The following is a 19546-nucleotide window of genomic DNA, read 5'->3' on the forward strand; positions in this document are numbered from 1 at the left end:
TTCTGAGGAAAACCCTGCCATTTCTGGGACTGTGCAGACTCAGGTTAAGATATGTTAATTGTCAGTTCTTTGTCCTTTTCCAGCAGAGCAGGTAACTCAGGCAGGTTTTTTTGCCTGCGCTGAAGCCAGGATCTCACCTACGACACTTAGGGGACTTGGGGCTGTTGGGATCAAGATCACACCTGTTGAAATCTATTGCAAACTTAACCTTAAAGTTTGGGAATGCTTTGGACATACTTAAGAGTACAATGAGTACAGGTGGAATGTTGCCGAGAAATAAAAGGAATTACTCTGACTAATAAATCATACTGCCAGGGGAAATTTAGGCTGGATATTAGAAAGAAATTCTTTACAGAGAGAGTGGTCAGGCATTGGAATGGCCTGCCCAGGGAGGTGGTGGACTTGCCGTCCCTGGAGGTTTTTAAACTGAGATTGGACATGGCACTTAGTGCCATGATCTAATAAACGGACTAGAGTTGGACCAAGGGTTGGACTCGATGATCTCTGAGGTCTTTTCCAACCCAGTCGATTCTGTGATTCTGTGATACTCTGTGACATGTGCCATTAGCAGAAGCTGAGTTAGTTGGAAATGGAAGCAGTTCAACCCCCTGCTTCTCACTGCCCTCAACTTGCAACACTTTTCTGTTCTTCCTCATCCAAGTGAAACCCCAGACACTGAAGATGAATGTTTTTCCTGTAATAAGCTGTGTCCAAGAGGCATTTTTGCATAGACAATCAGTTACAATTAGTTTGTTGCTTACGCTTGTGTCCTGAAGAAAATTATGCTTTGCATAACAAGCATCTTTACTAATATGCCTGGCAGCAGTAAGCTCAGGTGAGCATTTACAGCTATAAGGTACCTTTAGGAAAAGCATCTGTATCATAGAAGGGAATCCCTTGCTTGTCACTAGCCTGGTTAATGCTCCTCCTGGGCTTTGTGGATGTGTAGTGCTGTAGGTGCACTGAGAGGGGAAAACAGTTGTGTGTGAGCAGACTGTGCAGCTTAACAAATGCGGTATTTTTCAGCACTGGCTCATCACGAAGGTGTGGGGTAGTGAAGGCTCCGGATGATGTTGTTGCTACTGGCTGGTGGGAGTGAAGTGACCTCCCAGGGGACAGGGCACCATCTCCAGACTGCAAGATGGCGATGTGCTTGCCCTTTTTTTGGTCCTCTCTGCATATTCTCTGTTTGAGAATTTTGCATGAGTTGTTTCAGTATGGACTTGAGGGCTATAGAGGCAGTGCTGGGAAGTCACTAAATCTGGATTGAGATACCATGGCAGAATTAGACACAGGAGGTTGGAGAGGTGTGATCAAGCTAGCAGCTCTTTTCCCTCCTGTGCCCCTATAAGTTTCTGGGAGGGATGCAGATGGGGCACGCTGCTGCTTTGGCAACCCTAGAAGCCTGGGGCTGTTGTCACTGACACCAGAGACTGTACCTGCTCCAAACTTTTCAGTGTAACAAAAGATGCGAGAAGATGATCTAACATGAGGAGGTGAAGAGAGGATAACTGCCTTTATATATAGACAGCTGATTAAACATTGAAGAAACCAGCTAGATGTAGCAGCTCTGAAAAAAATTACTTATAGGGAAGAAATTCTCCCCACAAGGCATGTTTCCAGATGCAGACCAGATAAACAGTTTCCTTCCCAAAGAGCTTGTGTTTGAAATCTTGAGAGGCTTTGGTTCTCCAGATGGCTCTGCTTCCCTGAAAAACAGCTTAAACAGCTTCCGTCTCCCTGTTGTCTCCTTGTTGGCACAGCAATTCACAGGAGTGTTGCAAACTAGATTAGGGAACTGACAGAGGGCTGGGGGGTGTGTTCTGTTTGCACGGGCATTTTTGGTTCCCGATTCTTGGGTCTTTTGGTTTGTTTTTCAATCGGAAGCCTATTTTATTTAAAGACCATGCTTATCTGAAACCAGGAATGTTACTGAACAGCACTTCAATTAACTTGAATTGTGCGACTCTTTTTTTTGTTGTTGTTGTTGTTGTTGTTAATTTTTGGGGGTTTTTTTTGTCCCCTTTATCCCCAGTCACTGAGAGATAGGACAGACATGAAGTGTCTGACAGACATGAAGTCTGACAGATATGAAGTGATGTGTGCACTTCTAGACTTCAGTGCCTGTTAAAAAGCCCTCAGGCTGCAACTGCTGAACTGCGAAGTCTTCTCAGCTCCATCGTTCCTATAGCTCTTACTTAAAATATTACCACTGGTCTTTCCTCTTCCTTCTTTTTAAAGAGTACAGAGCAGGTCGCTGCTTTCTGTCGCAGTCTGCATGAAATGAACCCTTCTGATTCAAGTGCTCATCCTCAGGAATTTATAGGACCCCAGCTGGCCACTATGAGACAACTCACAGATGCAGATAAACTGCGAAAGGTTATCTGTGAACTTCTCGAGACAGAACGCACCTATGTCAAAGTAAGGGGTCTCCATGTTTTGTTTCAGTCTACTACTATTTCTCCTTCTGGAAAATTTTGTTCGTTTCTTCTCTAATACTTCAAATTACGTTTCATGCTTGTGTCTCGTAGCTAACTTATGTTCAATTCTGCAGTCTGTCCCTAGAATAGTAACTTAAACATCTGAAATAAGTAGGCTTTACAAATTCTTATGCTGTCATTTTGAAATTACTTAGCTGGTGTGCAGAGGAACCGTGCTCAATGAGGTGCGGTATTGATTTTGTAAGTAAAATGGTGTAAATGTTTCTTTTTACTGTCTTAAATTCTGTGAAATTAAACTATTTTGTCTTATGCATGAAAGGGAAAAATTCATAGACTAGATAAACGGTGATCTTTGCCACTTAAATAAATATTCAAAGGCAGTTTGAGGAACCAACATGGGAATCTTCTTCTGAATTTTCAGGACTTAAATTGTCTAATGGAGAGATACCTGAAGCCTCTACAAAAAGAAACCTTCCTCACACCAGATGAGGTATGTTAACTGTTGCTTATTGTTTTGCTAGATAGCTCACGCACACCCCTCTGTTCCACCTAAACTCCAGCTTGACTTATTTGTCTGAGCAAGGGCTATGAAGAGATCTTAAATTCCATTTCTTTTAAAATAATGAACTGAGTAGAGTATAAAGGTATGGCTCAATGATGTATAGTCTGTAGGGTTTTCTTTTCCTCATATCACACTGATTACACAATTGGACTGAGAAGTTCTAGAAAATGTGATTTAGCTGCAAAGTGATATTTTCAGCATCTTGCTGGGTTTTTTTTATTTTCTCTTATTAGCTGGATGTTCTCTTTGGGAATCTGACTGAGATGGTAGCATTCCAGGTAGAGTTCCTGAAAACTCTTGAAGATGGAGTAAGGCTGGTTCCAGACCTGGAAAAGCTTGAAAAAGTTGAGCAATTTAAGGTAATACCTTCTTCATTGTATTTGTCCAACTACTGTCACTGTTCACATAAAAACCTACATCTACTTACACTTGAGATTCATTTTTAGGTAATACTGGGAGCTGTTTGAAAAACATCCTGCTACAACTATAGTTTATGCCACATATAGCTGTATAGAACACTAGAAATCTGTAACGCCATGTGCTTTTAGATGCTATTCTTGCCCTTCTGCCAGATTCCTTGTCTCAGGCTGTCAGGAAAAGCTAGAAATGGAAAGTTACATAATATCTTTGTTCTGACAAGTCTAACCTAGCAGTTCAGAAGCCTCCTAGGCTTACAGATCAGGACTGTAAATTGAATTCTGTATTTGGGCTTTTGATGCATAGCAGAACTATATTGCAAATACTTCCAGCTATTAGCAGATGTGCATCGAAGGCAGAAATGTAAACTAAAGATATATAAACTTCATTTAAAAAAAAACAGGAAAATGTGGAAACAGAAATTTTGGTTTATTTCTAATGCAGTCATGTACTGGATATATGGCAGGTAGCTAGTACAATGTTTTGTCTTTGGGGAATTTTACTCTTGCTTTGAACACTCACCTTGGTAGAGGACAGGATGTCTTGATGAATAATAATAATTCTGCTGGGATTGCTCTTCAGCTAACACACAGCCCTGGAAGAACTACTGAAAGAATTTGTCTTTTCATGCATGTGAGGCTTTGCCATCAGGTCCTTGTTTAAAATAAGCATCAGTTGTGAACACTGCCCTCGTGTAACTAGAACACAGCTTTTGTTTTGTAGGAGATGTCCCCTTAACACGGAGCACGGAGATGCTTTTTTTAGTAGAGGAAGCCTCTGTGACCACTGTGTGCTCCGAGTTGTAAGAGAGGAGTGTGGAAGAAACCTCCTTATGGAGAGAACTCTGTCTTCTGAGTGCTGCTGCTTCCACCTTTTTCCATAAGAAGTGCATCAACTTCACTTTCAGTTCTGTTCTATGGTCATAGTCTGAAAGCAGGGTGCAAAATGGCACTTGAGGGCTTCATGGTTTCAGGTGTGCAGTTTGCTTCCCTCTGCTGGCTGGAGGCAAACTGCCTGTCTCTTGTCTCAGCCACCCCACTCCATGTTGTTTGGTTGCTAAAGCTGGTAGTGGAGTAAACGCTTGACTGTGGCGTAGACATGTTAGGGAAATATTGTGTTTGGCCCTTAACACAAACGCATCTTCAAGGGAGTGAAGACCTTGGTGTGTTTGTGTCTTACTTGCAGCTCCTTAGTGTTTTGATCCGTTACAAAGTCAGATACATTCAGGCCTTTCTGTGGCCTCTGGTCATTACTTGGATCAATAAGGTTTTAAGTTCAGGCATTAAGTTCTGAACACAGTTCCCTCTATAGTCAGTGATGTCCAGATCATCCTAAGTGGAACTTGGCTAATGATGTTAATCACATAGCCTGAATCCAGACACCAAGTCTAGGCCTCTTTCTTGCTAGATGGTGTGAAAACACTCTACAAATGCAGCGTCCTGTCATCCAGAAGCTAAGTGGATGTGACCTGTTGACCTGGCAGAAGGGAAAATAACTAACTGGCTTTCATGTGCTTTTTTTCTCTAATGTGTTGGTTTTGTTTTGTTTTGTTTTAAATCCTAGAAAGTGTTGTTTTCCTTGGGTGGATCCTTTCTTTACTACGCTGACCGGTTCAAGCTGTACAGTGCCTTCTGTGCCAGCCACACAAAAGTCCCCAAAGTCCTGGTGAAAGGTAAGAACCGTGTGCTGGACAAGCAGACCTGGGCATGCAGAGAGAGAGATGTCACAGAGACATGTAGGTTGGGCTGGCACAAGTTCTTGTGCATGGTGAGAGGTGGCCACTGCACCCCAAGCCTTGGTGGAGGAATGGGGCACACGTGGGCCTGGTTGCTCTGCAGAAGCCTTCAGTCCATCTGGCCTGAGAGGCTCAGAGAGAGCTCTGTGCTGTGGGTGTTCTTTCTTGGACCACCCTCAGTGTAATGATACCCGAGTAGCTCATTACAAGAGGTTATTAACCTCACATGTTGTTTTCTCCCCACACACTTCATTTATTTTCCCCTGACACGTTCACTTTCTTTTCAGTCATGTGGAGAGTGGAAAGAGTTCATAAATGGGCAATGTGGCGTGTGCTAATGGATCACTGTGTACTTTGGAACAAGGAGGAATGACACTTGTAATGACCTCTGGATCCTCCTAGAGTTGGTGCCTTGAATCCTTGCTAGTGGCAATCCCACAGAAGCTGTGGCCAATGTGGTTGAATGCTGACAGCCACTAGGGAGGGATCAGCCTGGGAGAATGTTTTATGGAAGCTGTCTAAATAGTTTAACTTCACTGTGCTCTCTCTTGCCTCTTTTCCTTCTCTCACCATCATTCCAATTTGCCTGAGAAGTTTCCATGCATGGATTCCATTCAGAGCTTGCCTTGCTGAAATGTAGATAAATGAACTGTTGTCTGGCTTATAAATGCTCGTAGGCCTCCTTGCCTTGCAGTGATGTTTTTCCCTCTGTTAAAGTGTTAATTTCTTGGAGTTAGCAGTTCTTCATGCAATTCATTTTTGGCCAAGACATTAAATAAACAAATGGTTATAGTTGTAGGAGCAAAGCCAGCAAGGGAGGAGCTCTTATTTTTAAAAGAACATCTGGATGTCTGACAATCAAAAGTTTTGGTGGGTTTTTTTTTTTTTTTTGATGTGTGTGTGTTGTGGGTTTTTTTGGCTGTGCACATTTTTTTTTATTTCTATTTGTAAACTCTGATTTATCATGCTGCAAAGAATACTTGGCAGCTCTGTGGAATACATGAATAAATGATTTGTTGCTAGTCACATCCATGCTTTCTTTTGGCATCATTTTGTTAGGCCTCAATATTAAGGCTGTAGACTAAATAGATCTGGTTGTTTTGTTTCGCTTTTTCATTGCTGACTGCTTTTATAAATGGGAAATGGTTGTGCTTCAGTCATGGCACAACCAAAACTTAAAATTTTATTCTGGTGATAAATCTCTTCAAAAGCCTAGGAGCATATTTCAAGTGTAATTGGGTGTCCTCAATTGACATGCAGGTGGTTTTGGATGTGAAACTGAAGCTGCTTTATTGAAATCAGGTGACTGTCTGCAAAAAACCCACCCAGCCTCAGCAGGGAACATGGCTCTAATAAAAGCAATTGTGTGAACTTTTTCCTGCACTGAATAACTTGTATGTCTAAAAATGCCACCTTCTCCATACTTGCCTCTCTGTACAAATTTATATTATAGTAGAGGGAGCAACAGAGAAAACTGTATTGTTATAAATTGAGTAGCAGTTAGGTGGAAAACATTATAGCAATCAGGTGTCCAGTCTGCCTGTGCTCCCAAAATATGGTGTACTATCGTAAGATTACTGCTTCCTATCCCCTAACTAGCTCTTGATTTTAGTTGTTGTTGTTCAGTACTGCATTTTGAGGTTTAATGAGGTAACAATAACCAGACTCGCCAATATTATAGGTGTACCAGTCAGACTAGATTAATGAGTAGTGGCTTCTTACAAATAACCTATTTGAGCCTTTTCTTAAAAGAAACAGATGATTAAAACTATTTATGCTGCTCTTAACCAAAAGACTGTGGATAGTGAAATTAAAAACTGCATGTGTTGGCATGGTAGGTGGGTGCCTAATGTTAAATCGTAAACAGCATATCTGCGGCAAAGTGTCAGTAACTCAAAACCTGAAGTGCATAGATCTAACACTGTGGACCTAATAAATCTTCACTTCCTTGCAAAGTGTCTCTGGATAAATGAATTTAATAGCTGGAAAAGCCACTTTATCAGGGCAGCTGTAATGATCTTTGGTTTATCCAGTCGCTTCATTTATATCTTCCAGCCAAGACAGACACTGCTTTTAAGGCATTTTTGGATGCTCAGAATCCCCGACGGCAGCACTCCTCCACGCTGGAGTCTTACCTCATCAAACCCATCCAGCGGATACTGAAGTACCCTCTCCTGCTGAAGGAGCTTTTTGCTCTGACTGACGTAGACAGTGAAGAACATTATCACCTTGATGGTAAGGAGCTAAGCAACATTGCTCTTCCCTGTTTAACCTCTGATCTCCTCCTCCCCCTTCCTCTCAGAGGCTTAAAAATACCTTTTATCTCTTCCCCTGTCTTTCTCTCTTTCTTCTAGTGGCCATAAAAACAATGAACAAAGTTGCCAGCCACATTAATGAAATGCAGAAAATCCATGAAGAATACGGGGCAGTGTTTGACCAACTCATAGCAGAACAAACAGGGGAGAAAAAGGAGGTAACGAATGATCAAATTTAAGAGAAAAAGGCTGGGTTTTTTGTGCTTGTAGCATGAATGTTAAATTGTATCAAGTATTTACCTTTCATGCTGTGTCATTTAAGTGGATTCTTGTGCAAACAGATAAATCCCAGCCCAGTTCAGAAACTGCTTTTCCATGTATGGTTCACTGAGTGGGACCAATGTAAAGAAGTAGTGTAAAGAATGTAAATATAAAGAAGTTCACCTTGAGCATTGTGTGGATCAAAATCCCAGTCCAACCTGCAGTTTACTATTTTGATGTCCATATCTTGGCTCTCCTGGTTCCACATAAATAATCTCGCCCTGCCAGTCTGAGTGGACTGTCGTGCTGAGGCAAGTCTGTGCTTAGCTCTTTAATCACTTTAAAGAATTCAAGGGCGATGTGCAGTGTGTGAGAAACTGCTGTTCCCCTTTTAGAAAGTGTGTTAGTGGGCTTGATACCTGAGAGAGCCTTGGGCTTTATTCTAGATCTGTCATGTGGAAACATATGAAAATCGAGTGTGGCTCAGTCCTGGCTGAGCATCTCATAAACCTGTGGAAGGTGTCTTGAAATTTCACACAGGGACCCGGACTCTCCATTTACTGATAAAACGTGGGCTGCAGTCCAGCGGCACCGGGAAGGAGAGCAGTAGGCAGTAAGGGGGGAATGGAATAAGGTCAGGGGGGGCTTCAAGAAGAGGTAGAGACACGCTGAAGGACTGATGGGAGTGGTGATCAGGGTGAAGGCTGGAGACAGAGGTGACCGTATGAAAGTAATGGTCATGGGGTTTTGCCAACAGCCAAGATGAAGAACAAAGATAAGAGGCTTTTGGCTGCAAGGCAAAGGATGTCTGGGATTGAGCAGTGTTGAGGAAGCTTTGGGCATGAGAGTTGGATAGCAGCAGTGGGGATGGAGGACCAAGTGGTGAGTAGAGGGCAGAGACAAGGGTTGGTCTTGGCAACAAGTGGTGGAGAGAACCTGTCAGGGCGCCTAGGATTGCAATTGTGCTTTGGTGTTAATTTGGGAGAGAAGACAGTAGACACATATCTTAGTATTGCTTTTGTTAGCGGGAGACCTCAGGTTGCTGTGCTGATGGTATCCATGGCGTCCTTTGGCAAAAGTCAGACTTCACTGAGAGGAGGGTGGAAGAATGGGATGATAAGGCCCCTAATTGGGGATAACCCTCAATTTGTCACTCTGGGAGACTGTAAGTTGAAGTAAAATATCCAGCTGTTGAAATAGTAGTAGGCATCTCCCAACAGCTGCTATGAACTCCTTTATTCCAGCATTGTGGTTTCCACAGATGTGCCTTTAGGTGAAATCAAGAGCCATGGCAACTGTTGGGAGGAGGTGCTTTGACTGCTTCAGGTGGTGCTGTCTCTAAATTTTACCCCAAACTCTATGTGTGCGATGACGGCTATGCTTAAATGTTCAAACAAAATAGAAAGAAACTGGAAGGGAGAAAGATGGACAAAAATGCAGGGAAAACATCTGGGTTTTGACCTGACTTCCCACCAGATTACGAGAGCTGGACTCTGAGTTTGACTTTTCCTAATTTATGCTCACCAGTTCAGGATTTACACACATGCGTTGCCAGTTGTCACAGTCTGTTTGCACATGCTTGCAGTCATCTGTTTAAATATTCCAGAAGTTTGCTAATGGGGTGTTTGTTTCTTTGTTGAAGAATGAAGTTCAAGCAAGTTTTCTTGAACTGAAAAGTAAGGAAGCTTTCTTGAACTGATGATTACACATTGTGCCTTTGTGTGCGTGTTTGTGTTGGCAGGTTGCAGACCTTTCAATGGGGGACTTGCTCTTGCATAATACAGTGATATGGCTCAATCCTCCTGCTTCACTGGGGAAATGGAAGAAGGAACCTGAGCTGGCAGCATTTGGTTTGTATCCTTGTAATTTTATTTTGGATGCCTAAAAGACTGTAGATTTTGCCTTAGCAGATACTTGTTAAAGATAGTTGAGCATTGTCTTACGCAATACTGTCTGGAACCTAAAACTGTATTTGTCTTTTTGCTGAGATGGTCAAATTCTGTTCTGTGTTGGTCTAAATCTGGTGAAGAATTTGGCGGTGGCTGCTGTAATAGTGCAAGAGTTTCTTAAACCAATATCCAAGGCTATGAATTGAGGGCTACATAGAAAGGTATTTGTCTCTGAAAAGGTACAGTTTGGTAGTCTGACTGATGCCAAACTCTGCTTCACATCCTGTAGGATGGAGCTGGGGACTTGAAGAGGCTTTGCCTTTCTTCTCTGTGCCTTTTGCCAGAGAGGATTTGTATATGTAAGCTTTAAAAAGTTATTAAAAGCTAAGCCAGGACTTCCAGTGAGTTGTTTTGGAGTGGTCTATCTCCCTCTGAGTAGTGTATCTTGGGTGGTGAAGCTAGAAATTGAGACTGCTGTTGGCATAGGTCTCAAGGCATCAGAGTACAGTCCCTTGGAAAGGTACACGATTGCTTATATTGGCTAAATCTTATCTCTTTTACTTTCACAATCATATCAATTAATGCAGAGTGTGCTGGGTTTTCTGTATTTGTTCCTAAATTTCTTTACACGCAACAAAACCTTTTCCTTGTTGTTTCCAGAAAGCAATGCCAGTTGGGAAGCCAATGATTTTTATTTTTGTTTTATACTAAACGGGTAATGAATGAAGTTTCTTTTCAGCTTTGCTCTGGAAGAGCATATAAAGATTGACTGCTTTCCTGTAAGTTGGGAAAGCATCTGGTCGCACCCTGAAGCTGAGGGGCCTCATGAAAGCTGCTAGGAATGTGCAGCAACTCTTAATTACTCCAAAAAGCTTTAAATTGGTTTCATAAAATGTCTAAAATTAAGTGTCCATGCAATTCAATCCTAAATCAAAGGGTGCATTTGGGGCATGAAGAAAGAGATCACAAGGAAAACTGGAGTCTTGAATGACAAATTCCAGCTCCATGTGGATGTTACGTGGCAAAAGAGGAATTGGATTACACCTCTGCCTGCTGTTGAACTAGCACAGACCACTGTCCCACCCAGGAGGGATTCAGATTCTGTCCAAGCGTGGCCTCATCTCCTGCCTGGCTGCGTGTAACTGGATGCTGCTCATTTGTCTGAGGTGCACTTAGGCAGGGGGAATAAAGTTTTCTGATTTTTTTGTATGGAACTGTTGCTGCTTGAATAGTTGTGCCAGTAGCCAGTAACTTAAACTCTTAAGTTTGAAGTGACTATGAATTAACCTGGTTTTGTGTGCTAAAAGTGATTAAGCTTGGGTTTTTTGGGAAGAGTATGCAAGAGGGCTGGTAGTTTTATTCTTGTGTTCCCTCTCTGACTCAGCTGAGGGTTCTCTGAGGAACTGAAAATTCAGTGTGCTTGGGTGTAGAGGAGACCTGTTCCCATCCTTATTGACTACATGGCTTTTGTTTCTAACTTTCTCTTCTAGTTTTCAAAACTGCTGTGGTCCTTGTATACAAGGATGGTTCCAAACAGAAGAAGAAACTTGTAAGTTCTGTGGACTATTTTGGTGACGCTGTGTGCGTTTGTGGTGTTGCGATCCAGATTTGCTTTCCGTAAAGCTGTGGTGCTCAAGTGCGCTTTTATGTATGTGATCCTTGTAGCTGGCCACACAACTGAGGTTTCGGGTAATTCCGAGTGGCCTGATGATCAGCCTGGGGGCAGCGCTCTGCCAGCGCTCATTTAGTTAATCCTTTGCTCTCTGCTGGACTAGTCATTCCTGTTGCCTGCCACATCCAGTCCATGCTGCGGAGTGGCATTTAATGAAATGAGGTATCACCTCACGTATCTCTTGGCTCTTTGATCAGCGTATGTGAATCAAATATGAGAGCTGAAGTCTGTCAGCTTTTTCTTAGTGGGACACAATGCCCTCATTTCAGTTCTGGCTGTTGCATGACACTGAGCAAGTACTGGCTGCTCTCAGCTGAATTAGGTGTGTCTGCGCTATGTGTTCAGGATCCTGCTGGAATCTGGGATCAAAAGGTAAAGCTAAGCTTGATGGTAGACAAATGTCTTGCTACAGTAAGCAATACAGTTTATAGTATTACAGAAAGCTTTTTGTTTCCCACTTACGGCATAAACCAAAGTGTGATTTGAAATGCGTGTATGGTTGTTTTCTGAAGTCAACTGGCCACAAAATAACTTTGGAGTGGCTAAAGCAAAACCAATGCATGTTTGTGACTGTATGTGCACTTGGAGGAGAGAATGCAGCATTGGTCCCAAATGACTTGAAGACATGGATAAGAGGTGTTTGGCCTAATGATTACTTTTGTCTAGATTTTAGCCAGACCTTCATAGACAGGCACTTTAGTGGCTCTGGTTGCTAAGATGTTGCCATAAGAAAACAAGCATTGCAACAGGTTTCTAGCCGACTGTTCTCAGTGCAAAGCACAGGAGACTTTTGTGTCCGACTATCCCAAGGTGTCTCATTTCCTAACGGTGTTTTGAAATTCTTCCAGGGAGGATCACATAGAGCTTCAATTTATGAAGACTGGGATCCGTTCCGCTTCCGCCACATGATACCTTTAGAAGCACTGCAGGTCCGAGCCTTGGCAAGTGCAGGTAATGTTGCAGCTGCATGAATTTGGCAGGGTTCTTAATGTTTGGTCTAGGTGCGTTCACTGACCAATATCTGTCCTCACTATGTGTGTGTGCAGTTTCTGGGTCCCAAGAAAGGAACACACGATCTCAACATCCATAGTAGCTCTGCAGAGAAATGAAGGGGCAGAAGCTCCAGTTGTGTATCTGCAGCTTGTCAGTAGTTTTATGAAGCCACCCAGGGTTCTGGAAGAACAAAACGAAGTTGTTGGTGACTCTGGTTCATTCTGTTCCTCTTCTAGAGACTAGAAAGCAATCTTGCAGCTGTGAGACAACAGAGCTAGTAAACTTTTGTTCTTGTGGGTGATGGCTTCATGCAAACCTTAATATATTAAACATTTCAAAGTCTGAACAATTTGCTTCCTTTCTAATGCATAAATGAAAGTGGAAAGAATGTAGGAGGTAGTTGTAAAATGTGACAATACTCCATGAAATACCTGAAAAGATGTTTGTCTGTTTCTTTTTTTTATTTTTATGGGACTGAATGCATATAAAATGCTACTAGATTTGGGCAAGTTTAAGTGTGTGTTGTTTCATGAGTCACTTGCCCACTGCTGCCTTTCAGCCATGAGTTAATTTTACTTGCAGTGTATTGTCTGTTGTCCCAGATGGTCTTAAACCATTTTTTCAGGATTATGGAATGTATACTCTAACTGAGATTAAATATGAGAAGCTGTTATATGAAGTGGTGCCTGCTTTTCACTTTAGATGCGGAGACGAATTCTGTATGTGAGATTGTCCATGTTAAATCTGAGTCTGAAGGCAGGCCAGAAAGAACGTTTCACCTTTGCTGTAGGTAAGTGCATTTCCATATTTTCAACGGCAGCTGCATCACTGGGTCCCAGTTTGCCTATTGCCCTTCCTTTCAGGCAATCTGGGAAAAGCCCATAGGGGAAGTGGGAGGTGGTGTTACAACCCTTTTTGGAATTTTGGAAAATGTCTTAAAATAAAAGCATATATTTGATCAGCCTTGCACCTTCATGGGAATATCCTTATTACAATTTGTCTTTCACAATTTTACATGCAGTTAATCTCAAACTTTAGATCTTTATGCCAAGTAGTTGCTCATGAGTCTTGTTCAACTGGTACCTTTCATGTCACCAAGTTCCAACCTCTGCTCTTAGGGCATTTGCCTTTCCCTAAGTAAACCTTGTCCTTCTTGCTTGTGGTGGTTGCCCTGATGTGTTTTAGAGTTCAAACAAGAACTTGGTACACAAGTTAACAAGAGTCTAATGGAGCTGATACCAAGCCAGTTCCTACTACTACCCTGTTTCCCTAAAAATAAGACAGGGTCTTACATTAATTTTTGCTCCAAAACTTCTTACTTTTTTACATGTATAGCTGCCTGGACACTATTTAAATTGACTTTTTAAATGAACTTTAACTAGGGCTTACTTTTGGAGTAAGGCTTATGTTTTGAGCATCCTCAAAAATCCTGAAAAGTCATGTTAGGACTTATTTTCAGGGTAGGTTTTATTTTTGCGGAAGCAGGGTAGGTAGTAGAGAGTTGCAGGACTCATGCTTGGTGTGTGTTTACAGGAGACAAACTGCGATTTAATTAGCCACCATAGGTTAACTTGATGTTTACCAGACAAAGAGAATCGCATGGTTGCTATTGGAGAAAAAGGAAGCCTCAAGAGGGGTGAATGGCTAAATGTTTTGTTAATGAACAGTGTATTTGTTTCCTTGGATGTCCATTGCAATGATTAGAGGTGTAGTTTTGCTTTGAAAATAATGTATTAAATTGAGTCTTCTCTGGGGGCAGGGTGTGCCAGTCAGTTTGCACTGTCTTAAATTACAGAACTGGCCATTATTTAACTCACTTGTGGCGAGATTTTAGCATTTCCCAAGAGATAACACTGGCTTTTGCATTCTCACCTGTTTTTCAGTTCACCAGAACACAGGAAGGACTTCCTGAAGGCAGTGCACTCGATTCTGCGGGATAAACACAGAAGACAGCTTCTTAAAACCGAAAGTTTGCCCTCATCCCAGCAATATGTTCCTTTTGGTGGAAAAAGATTGTGTGCTCTAAAAGGTGCAAGGCCAGCCATGAACAGGGCAGGTACTGTAGGGCTACAGACTTTCAAGATCCCAGTAACCCCAGCACCGTTGTAGGACATGTGGTGGTGTCTGTTACTTGTATATTAGGATTAGTATTCTCTCTTGTGTATGTAAATACTGCTGGTTTTCCATGCTTCACCTCCTTGAGAGCCTTAAATTGCCTCTATTTACCTTGCTTTGCACTCGAGGCTCAGCTTCAGAGCAGTCCTTCTGGCATGGAAGGAAGAAATGGGGTTCCTGTCAATACTGATTGGCTGTGCACTTTAATCTGGAAATGGGTTTCGGATGAACAAAGAAGAAACCCACTGCATATTTCTTAGAGCATGTACAGAATTTTTAGCTAACATTAGCACTTTTAAACTAAAATGCACAAGAAAAGTCGGCTCCCCCCGAGTCAGTGGCTTGGTTTGAAGAGATAGGTAGCTTTGGCTGTCCTCCATTTTAGCCTGTTCAGCTCTATTGCTAAAGGGCACGTGCTTCTACTTCTCACATTTTGAGAGGCGTGCACTTGATACTATTGTTTTTGTAATGGTCTATCCTAAACAGTGGATTTTCCTTTTCAGTTGACTTCACGCAAAAGCAATGAGAATATCCCAAGGAAAAGCAGGTTTTCATTTTCAGAACAGTAGATGATGGAGGAAAGAAACGCTCCCAACTGAAAAGTACATGGCACCGCTGCCTGTTTTGTTCTGGTCTGTTATTATTTTCTTTTTCTGCTCTTTAGATCCAGCAATGTAGACAACCAGGCTTTCTGTTCCTCTTCTGTAATGGGCAGGCCAGACCAATAAAGCAACTTGTCTTCTCACTTGGGGTGTTGCCAGCCATCTGCCTCAGAGACACTTAAAATCATAAGGAAGAAGAGTCAAAGGAGGGCCAAAATGCAACTGTTTTACCACAGAGCTTCTTCAATCAGCCTGTGGGGCTGATGTGCTGTAGATGCCAACCCTTCTTGCAGTTTCAGTTGGTGCATTTGTGTGATGAATTCTGTGGAGATTAAAATCTCCTCCTAAGAGCCCAGACCTCTCACTACAGTTACAATTTGCAACTGCTGAGCTGTTGTACTTAATGCATGTTTTGAGGCTCAGGGATATTAAAATGTAATCCCCACCCCCAGGCTGCTAGAGCTTAATAAATACATACTGAAAGTGCTAAGGTGCTCTTTAGTAGTGGGGGACAAACTATAATCTGGGAGTTCTCCTGCTTATGATGGAGCTGTGTGTGTGTGCACGTAAAGCACTGGAATGCCTGCAGGTCCTTTGGCTGCAGGATTTGTCTCCTGCTTTCTCTCCCAAGCCTCTTACGAAGATGTTCCAACATGGGAGATGTGAATTTGCCAATCGGGCCAGCTGCAAAAGCTAGTAGACCAGGAGATGCTGAGTAAGGAACTTCAGAAAGTTTTTCAGGTTTTGGGGTGTTGCTTTCCCCCCAACACCCCCCCTCCAGTAGGGAGGGAGCAGAGAAGAGAGTAGCAGAGCCTGGATGGCTAACTTATTTCCCCATAAATCATGCAACAATTGCAGCATCTTCAGCACTGCGGTAGCTACTTGGAAGCCTGTAGCGTTGCTCTTACCCCAGACCAAGCAATTCCCCGTACTGAGTCGTAAGGCTAGTTGGTTTTTGCAGAGTGCTGACAGCAGGACACGGCGTGTGAGAAGCTGGGCTGAGCAGATGCACTCTGTGCTGGCTGGCTGGCTGCCTACCGCTGAGGAGGAACAGTAATTGTGGGCCATTATCCCAACTGTGGATCTGAGTAGCAGAAACTCCTTTTTCAGCTGGAGAGAGACCTGTGCTGAGGAGCTGAGTGAAGTGTGACTTGCCCGCAGGGAGGATGCTGAATGACTAGGTCATTCGTGGGAGTCTGCCTGCTTTGTGCCTAGCAGTGTTAAATAAAGGGCCTCTGGAAGACTAAGTTTTTAAAGAGAGTTGTGCCGTGTGTAAAAAGCCTGTGGGGTTTTATCTTTGTGTGTGTGCAGTGTCAGCCCCAAGCAAGTCTCTTGGGAGGAGGAGGAGGCGGCTGGCCCGAAACAGGTTTACCATTGACTCAGATGCCGTCTACACGAGCAGCCCCGAAAAAGAGCCCCAGCAGCCCACCCACAGTGGGGACACTGACCGCTGGGTAGAGGAACAGTTTGACCTTGCTCAGTATGAGGAGCAGGAGGACATCAAGGAAACGGACATCCTCAGCGATGACGATGAGTACTGCGAGGCCATGCGAGGCGCCGTGGCCGACCGAGACCTTCGGGAGCGGCTGCAGGCGGCCTCCATCACCAGCAGCCAGCAGCCGTGCCGGGGAGACCGCCCGCGCCCGCCCATGGACACGCACGCCTCCAGGATGACCCAGCTGAAGAAGCAGGCGGCCTTCTCCGGCATCAACGGCGACGTGGAGGGCCACGGCGAGGAGGTCATCTGGGTCAGGCGTGAAGACTTTGTCCCCAGCAGAAAACTGAACACGGAGCTCTGAACCGGTCCCTTTCCCCACCTGGATGCGTAGGTCTCCCCATCCCTCCCTCCTTGGCTCCCTCCCTCCCTCGTGGCCCCGCACGCCACGGGGAGCTGATCCCCATAGATTGCACACTTGCACACACCATTTCGGCAGCTGAATCGGTCCCAAGCCATGCGGCCACACTTCAGGCAACTGTAAAACGCTCAAAACTGGAACAGAATAAGCTTAAGGTCCTGTCGTACGTTACCAAGGGCTTTCACACTATTTTATTTATTCTAAAATAATCAGGGGCTGAAATTAAGTATGGGGAGAATATCATAACTGGAAAACAAATTACTCTGGATGTCTTAACCTACGTGCAGCAAACTAGCTTAAACAATAGCACAACGAAAAGAGGGTTTTATAGCCGTAAAACGTCAGTCGTAGGTTCATCTCCTTAATGAGGAAACTGCCTTTTTAACGTGTACAGTTGCAGTATTCTTGTTACTTTTCCCTCTTTAAATGTAAGAGAATATACATGTATTTTAGGAATGTGTGAGGAAAGGTTTGGGATTTATGTTGTGTTAAGTCCTCTTGGTCTGTGGCTGGTCTAATTTTACTGTCAATATTGGAAGCTCTAGTTTTACATAATATTGTAAAGATGCCAAACTCTTAAAAGAGATCCAAATTTAACACTTGAAGAAATATTTTTTTGTATTTTACCTGAGATGCAGGGGCACAAAGGGATAAGAGTTTTACGGCGTAAGCGTAGCTCCACGTCTAGGATACAAGGCTAGCTTTTTGCAGAGGGTTAGGAATGGTGGTTTTATATTAAAATATGAACTGGAAACTCTTATTTAGGTATAACTTTCTTCTGGAAAAGGATTATTGTATATGTTTGAGACTGGAGTTTAGTTAGATAATAAAAAGAATAAAATAAAATAAAATAAAATTACATGACTGAACTGTAGCGGACCAAACCGATCCATGGTGTGACCTCACTGGAGCCAGTGTAGCAACATCACAGATCCGTTTGGTCCCCTCTCTCTGGCAGAGTTTGGGCTTAGGGGACAGGGAATTCATGGCCAAAAAACTGACCTCATCCACTCTCCTACTGTGGGTGAAACTAGTGTATTTTAATTCCTTTATAAAAGCTTTTCCACTGCAATAGAGTATGAACAAGTTCTACACAAGCAAACCTCTTTAACATTTTAAATCTTTCATTTGAACATCTAAAACAGGGTAAAATGTGACTAAAATCTTGTGGTTTTTAAGTAGACTTCCAAATACGAAACACAAAATAGCACTTTTTTTTAAGATTTATATAGCTTTTCCCATTTCGGTTTCACCTATAGGAAAAAGGAAGAGTATATGAAATTTTTCTTTTTTTTTTTTGTTGGTATCTATTGATGTTTGAGACATTAGTAGGTACTTTGAAAACCTGAAATTTTATAATAGCTTTAGGATTATATTTTATAAAATCCACTCTGACTATATTTTAAAACATAACAAAAATTATTCCCCCCAAAAATCCATCACTGTCTTTGTGTCCCAGCTAGCATTCCCCTCTCGCCACCCCCCTTTCTGGTTTCTGGTGCACTATACTTGATCTTATGAAAGCTTTCTCTATTAACTTTTTGCTATCTTCTGATTTTCTTTTCGTAAAAGCTTTAGAAAGGTTTCTATACCCTTTGTATTATCACATCATTGTTTTATATCATCTACCTGTCAATTGTGTCCCAGCGTGTTAGAGAAGCGGAGGTTTTAGCTGTCCCATGCCGTACCCAGCGGAACACAGTCAGCGCTGAAATACTGGAAGGCTGGTACTGGGAAGGTACCGTTGTTCTTGTACATAATGTCATGACATGTCTATGTCAAAGGTTCTTATATATTTCTTTTATAAGCTGAAAGAAGGTCTATTTTTATGTTTTTAGTTCTATGAATGGAACGTTGTAAATGCCTGTCCGAAATAAAATACTGGAAAAAAAAATACAAGGGAGTGGTGTGTGTGTGTGTGCGCGCTCCAAGGCAGGTGCCTCTCTCAGTAGGGGCAAGCAAGGGAGCAGGTCTTACAGCACATGAAGCTGCTGGGATCACTCTCCTGGCTTTAATATCCTGCAGTGAGTCTGCTTACTAATAATGTTTCCACCCCGAGCAGTGCGTGCGCTGTGTCGTGCGCAGATATCCCCTTAGAACGGGTTCAGCCTGCCTTGGCTCTGCTTTTTGGTGCCGTCTGAGCTCTGGGGTAAATAGCAGCTCCTTTGGCCAGCACGTGCTGAGCTACGACCTGTCCCACGCGAAAGGCCGGGGCGAGCTGCTTGACCTCCCTTCTCTCCTAGTGAAACTTCTTTTTCATTTATTTATTTCCCCAATGGAAGGTCCAAGCCTGGAGCCCTGACTGTTCGAGGATGGGAAACGAGACAGACAGGAAGATCAAATGCTCAGTGCAAGTGTTTGCCCACAGTGCGTCCATTTGACAGGCATCTTGGCACAAAATGAAGCTTTACTTTAGTGGGATGGCTAACTTTGAAACGGTATATTCAAGTCTGTAACTAGCAACACTGTTCCCCAAATCTGTGGAACTGCATCAGCCTCCACTGAAACATGAGTGCAAAGCTAACGTGCTAATCCTTACTTGCGCGCTCAGCAGAGAACAAAAGTGAACAAGCGTGAGTTTCTATTTTAAATGCCACCTTTCTTTAGATGTGTTCACGTGTTCATCTGCCCAGCAGTTTAGAGAATCATACACTGTCCTGAGTTGGAAGGGACCCACAAGGATCATTGAGTCCAACTCTTGTCACTGTATAGGACAACCCCACAGTTCACAGATTAGTTTTTACCAGC

The 19546-nt window shown here is 43.0% G+C and overlaps 1 protein-coding gene across 13 annotated transcripts in view; it reads left to right on the plus strand.

Annotated features, from left to right (window-relative positions):
- The window catches only part of TIAM1 (TIAM Rac1 associated GEF 1), a 198814-nt gene extending 180129 nt beyond the window's left edge, over positions 1-18685 (plus strand). For 8 of the 13 annotated variants that reach the window (XM_082076393.1, XM_082076387.1, XM_082076392.1 and 5 more), the window contains 12 exons: positions 2242-2421; positions 2863-2931; positions 3237-3362; positions 4984-5092; positions 7211-7390; positions 7510-7628; positions 9413-9521; positions 11051-11109; positions 12081-12183; positions 12928-13015; positions 14109-14281; positions 16254-18685. In XM_082076393.1, coding sequence (XP_081932519.1) covers positions 2242-2421; positions 2863-2931; positions 3237-3362; positions 4984-5092; positions 7211-7390; positions 7510-7628; positions 9413-9521; positions 11051-11109; positions 12081-12183; positions 12928-13015; positions 14109-14281; positions 16254-16741 — 1803 coding nt within the window. In that variant the 3' untranslated portion in view covers positions 16742-18685. Of the gene's footprint in view, positions 1-2241; positions 2422-2862; positions 2932-3236; positions 3363-4983; positions 5093-7210; positions 7391-7509; positions 7629-9412; positions 9522-11050; positions 11110-12080; positions 12184-12927; positions 13016-14108; positions 14973-16253 lie in introns of all 13 variants that reach the window. The other 5 variants (XM_082076395.1, XM_082076396.1, XM_082076391.1 and 2 more) reach the window with 3 other exon arrangements.
- The last annotated feature ends 861 nt before the right edge of the window (positions 18686-19546 follow it).

This window comes from Streptopelia decaocto, assembly GCF_964273445.1.
Source record: "Streptopelia decaocto genome assembly, chromosome: 1".
NCBI lineage: Eukaryota > Metazoa > Chordata > Aves > Columbiformes > Columbidae > Streptopelia > Streptopelia decaocto.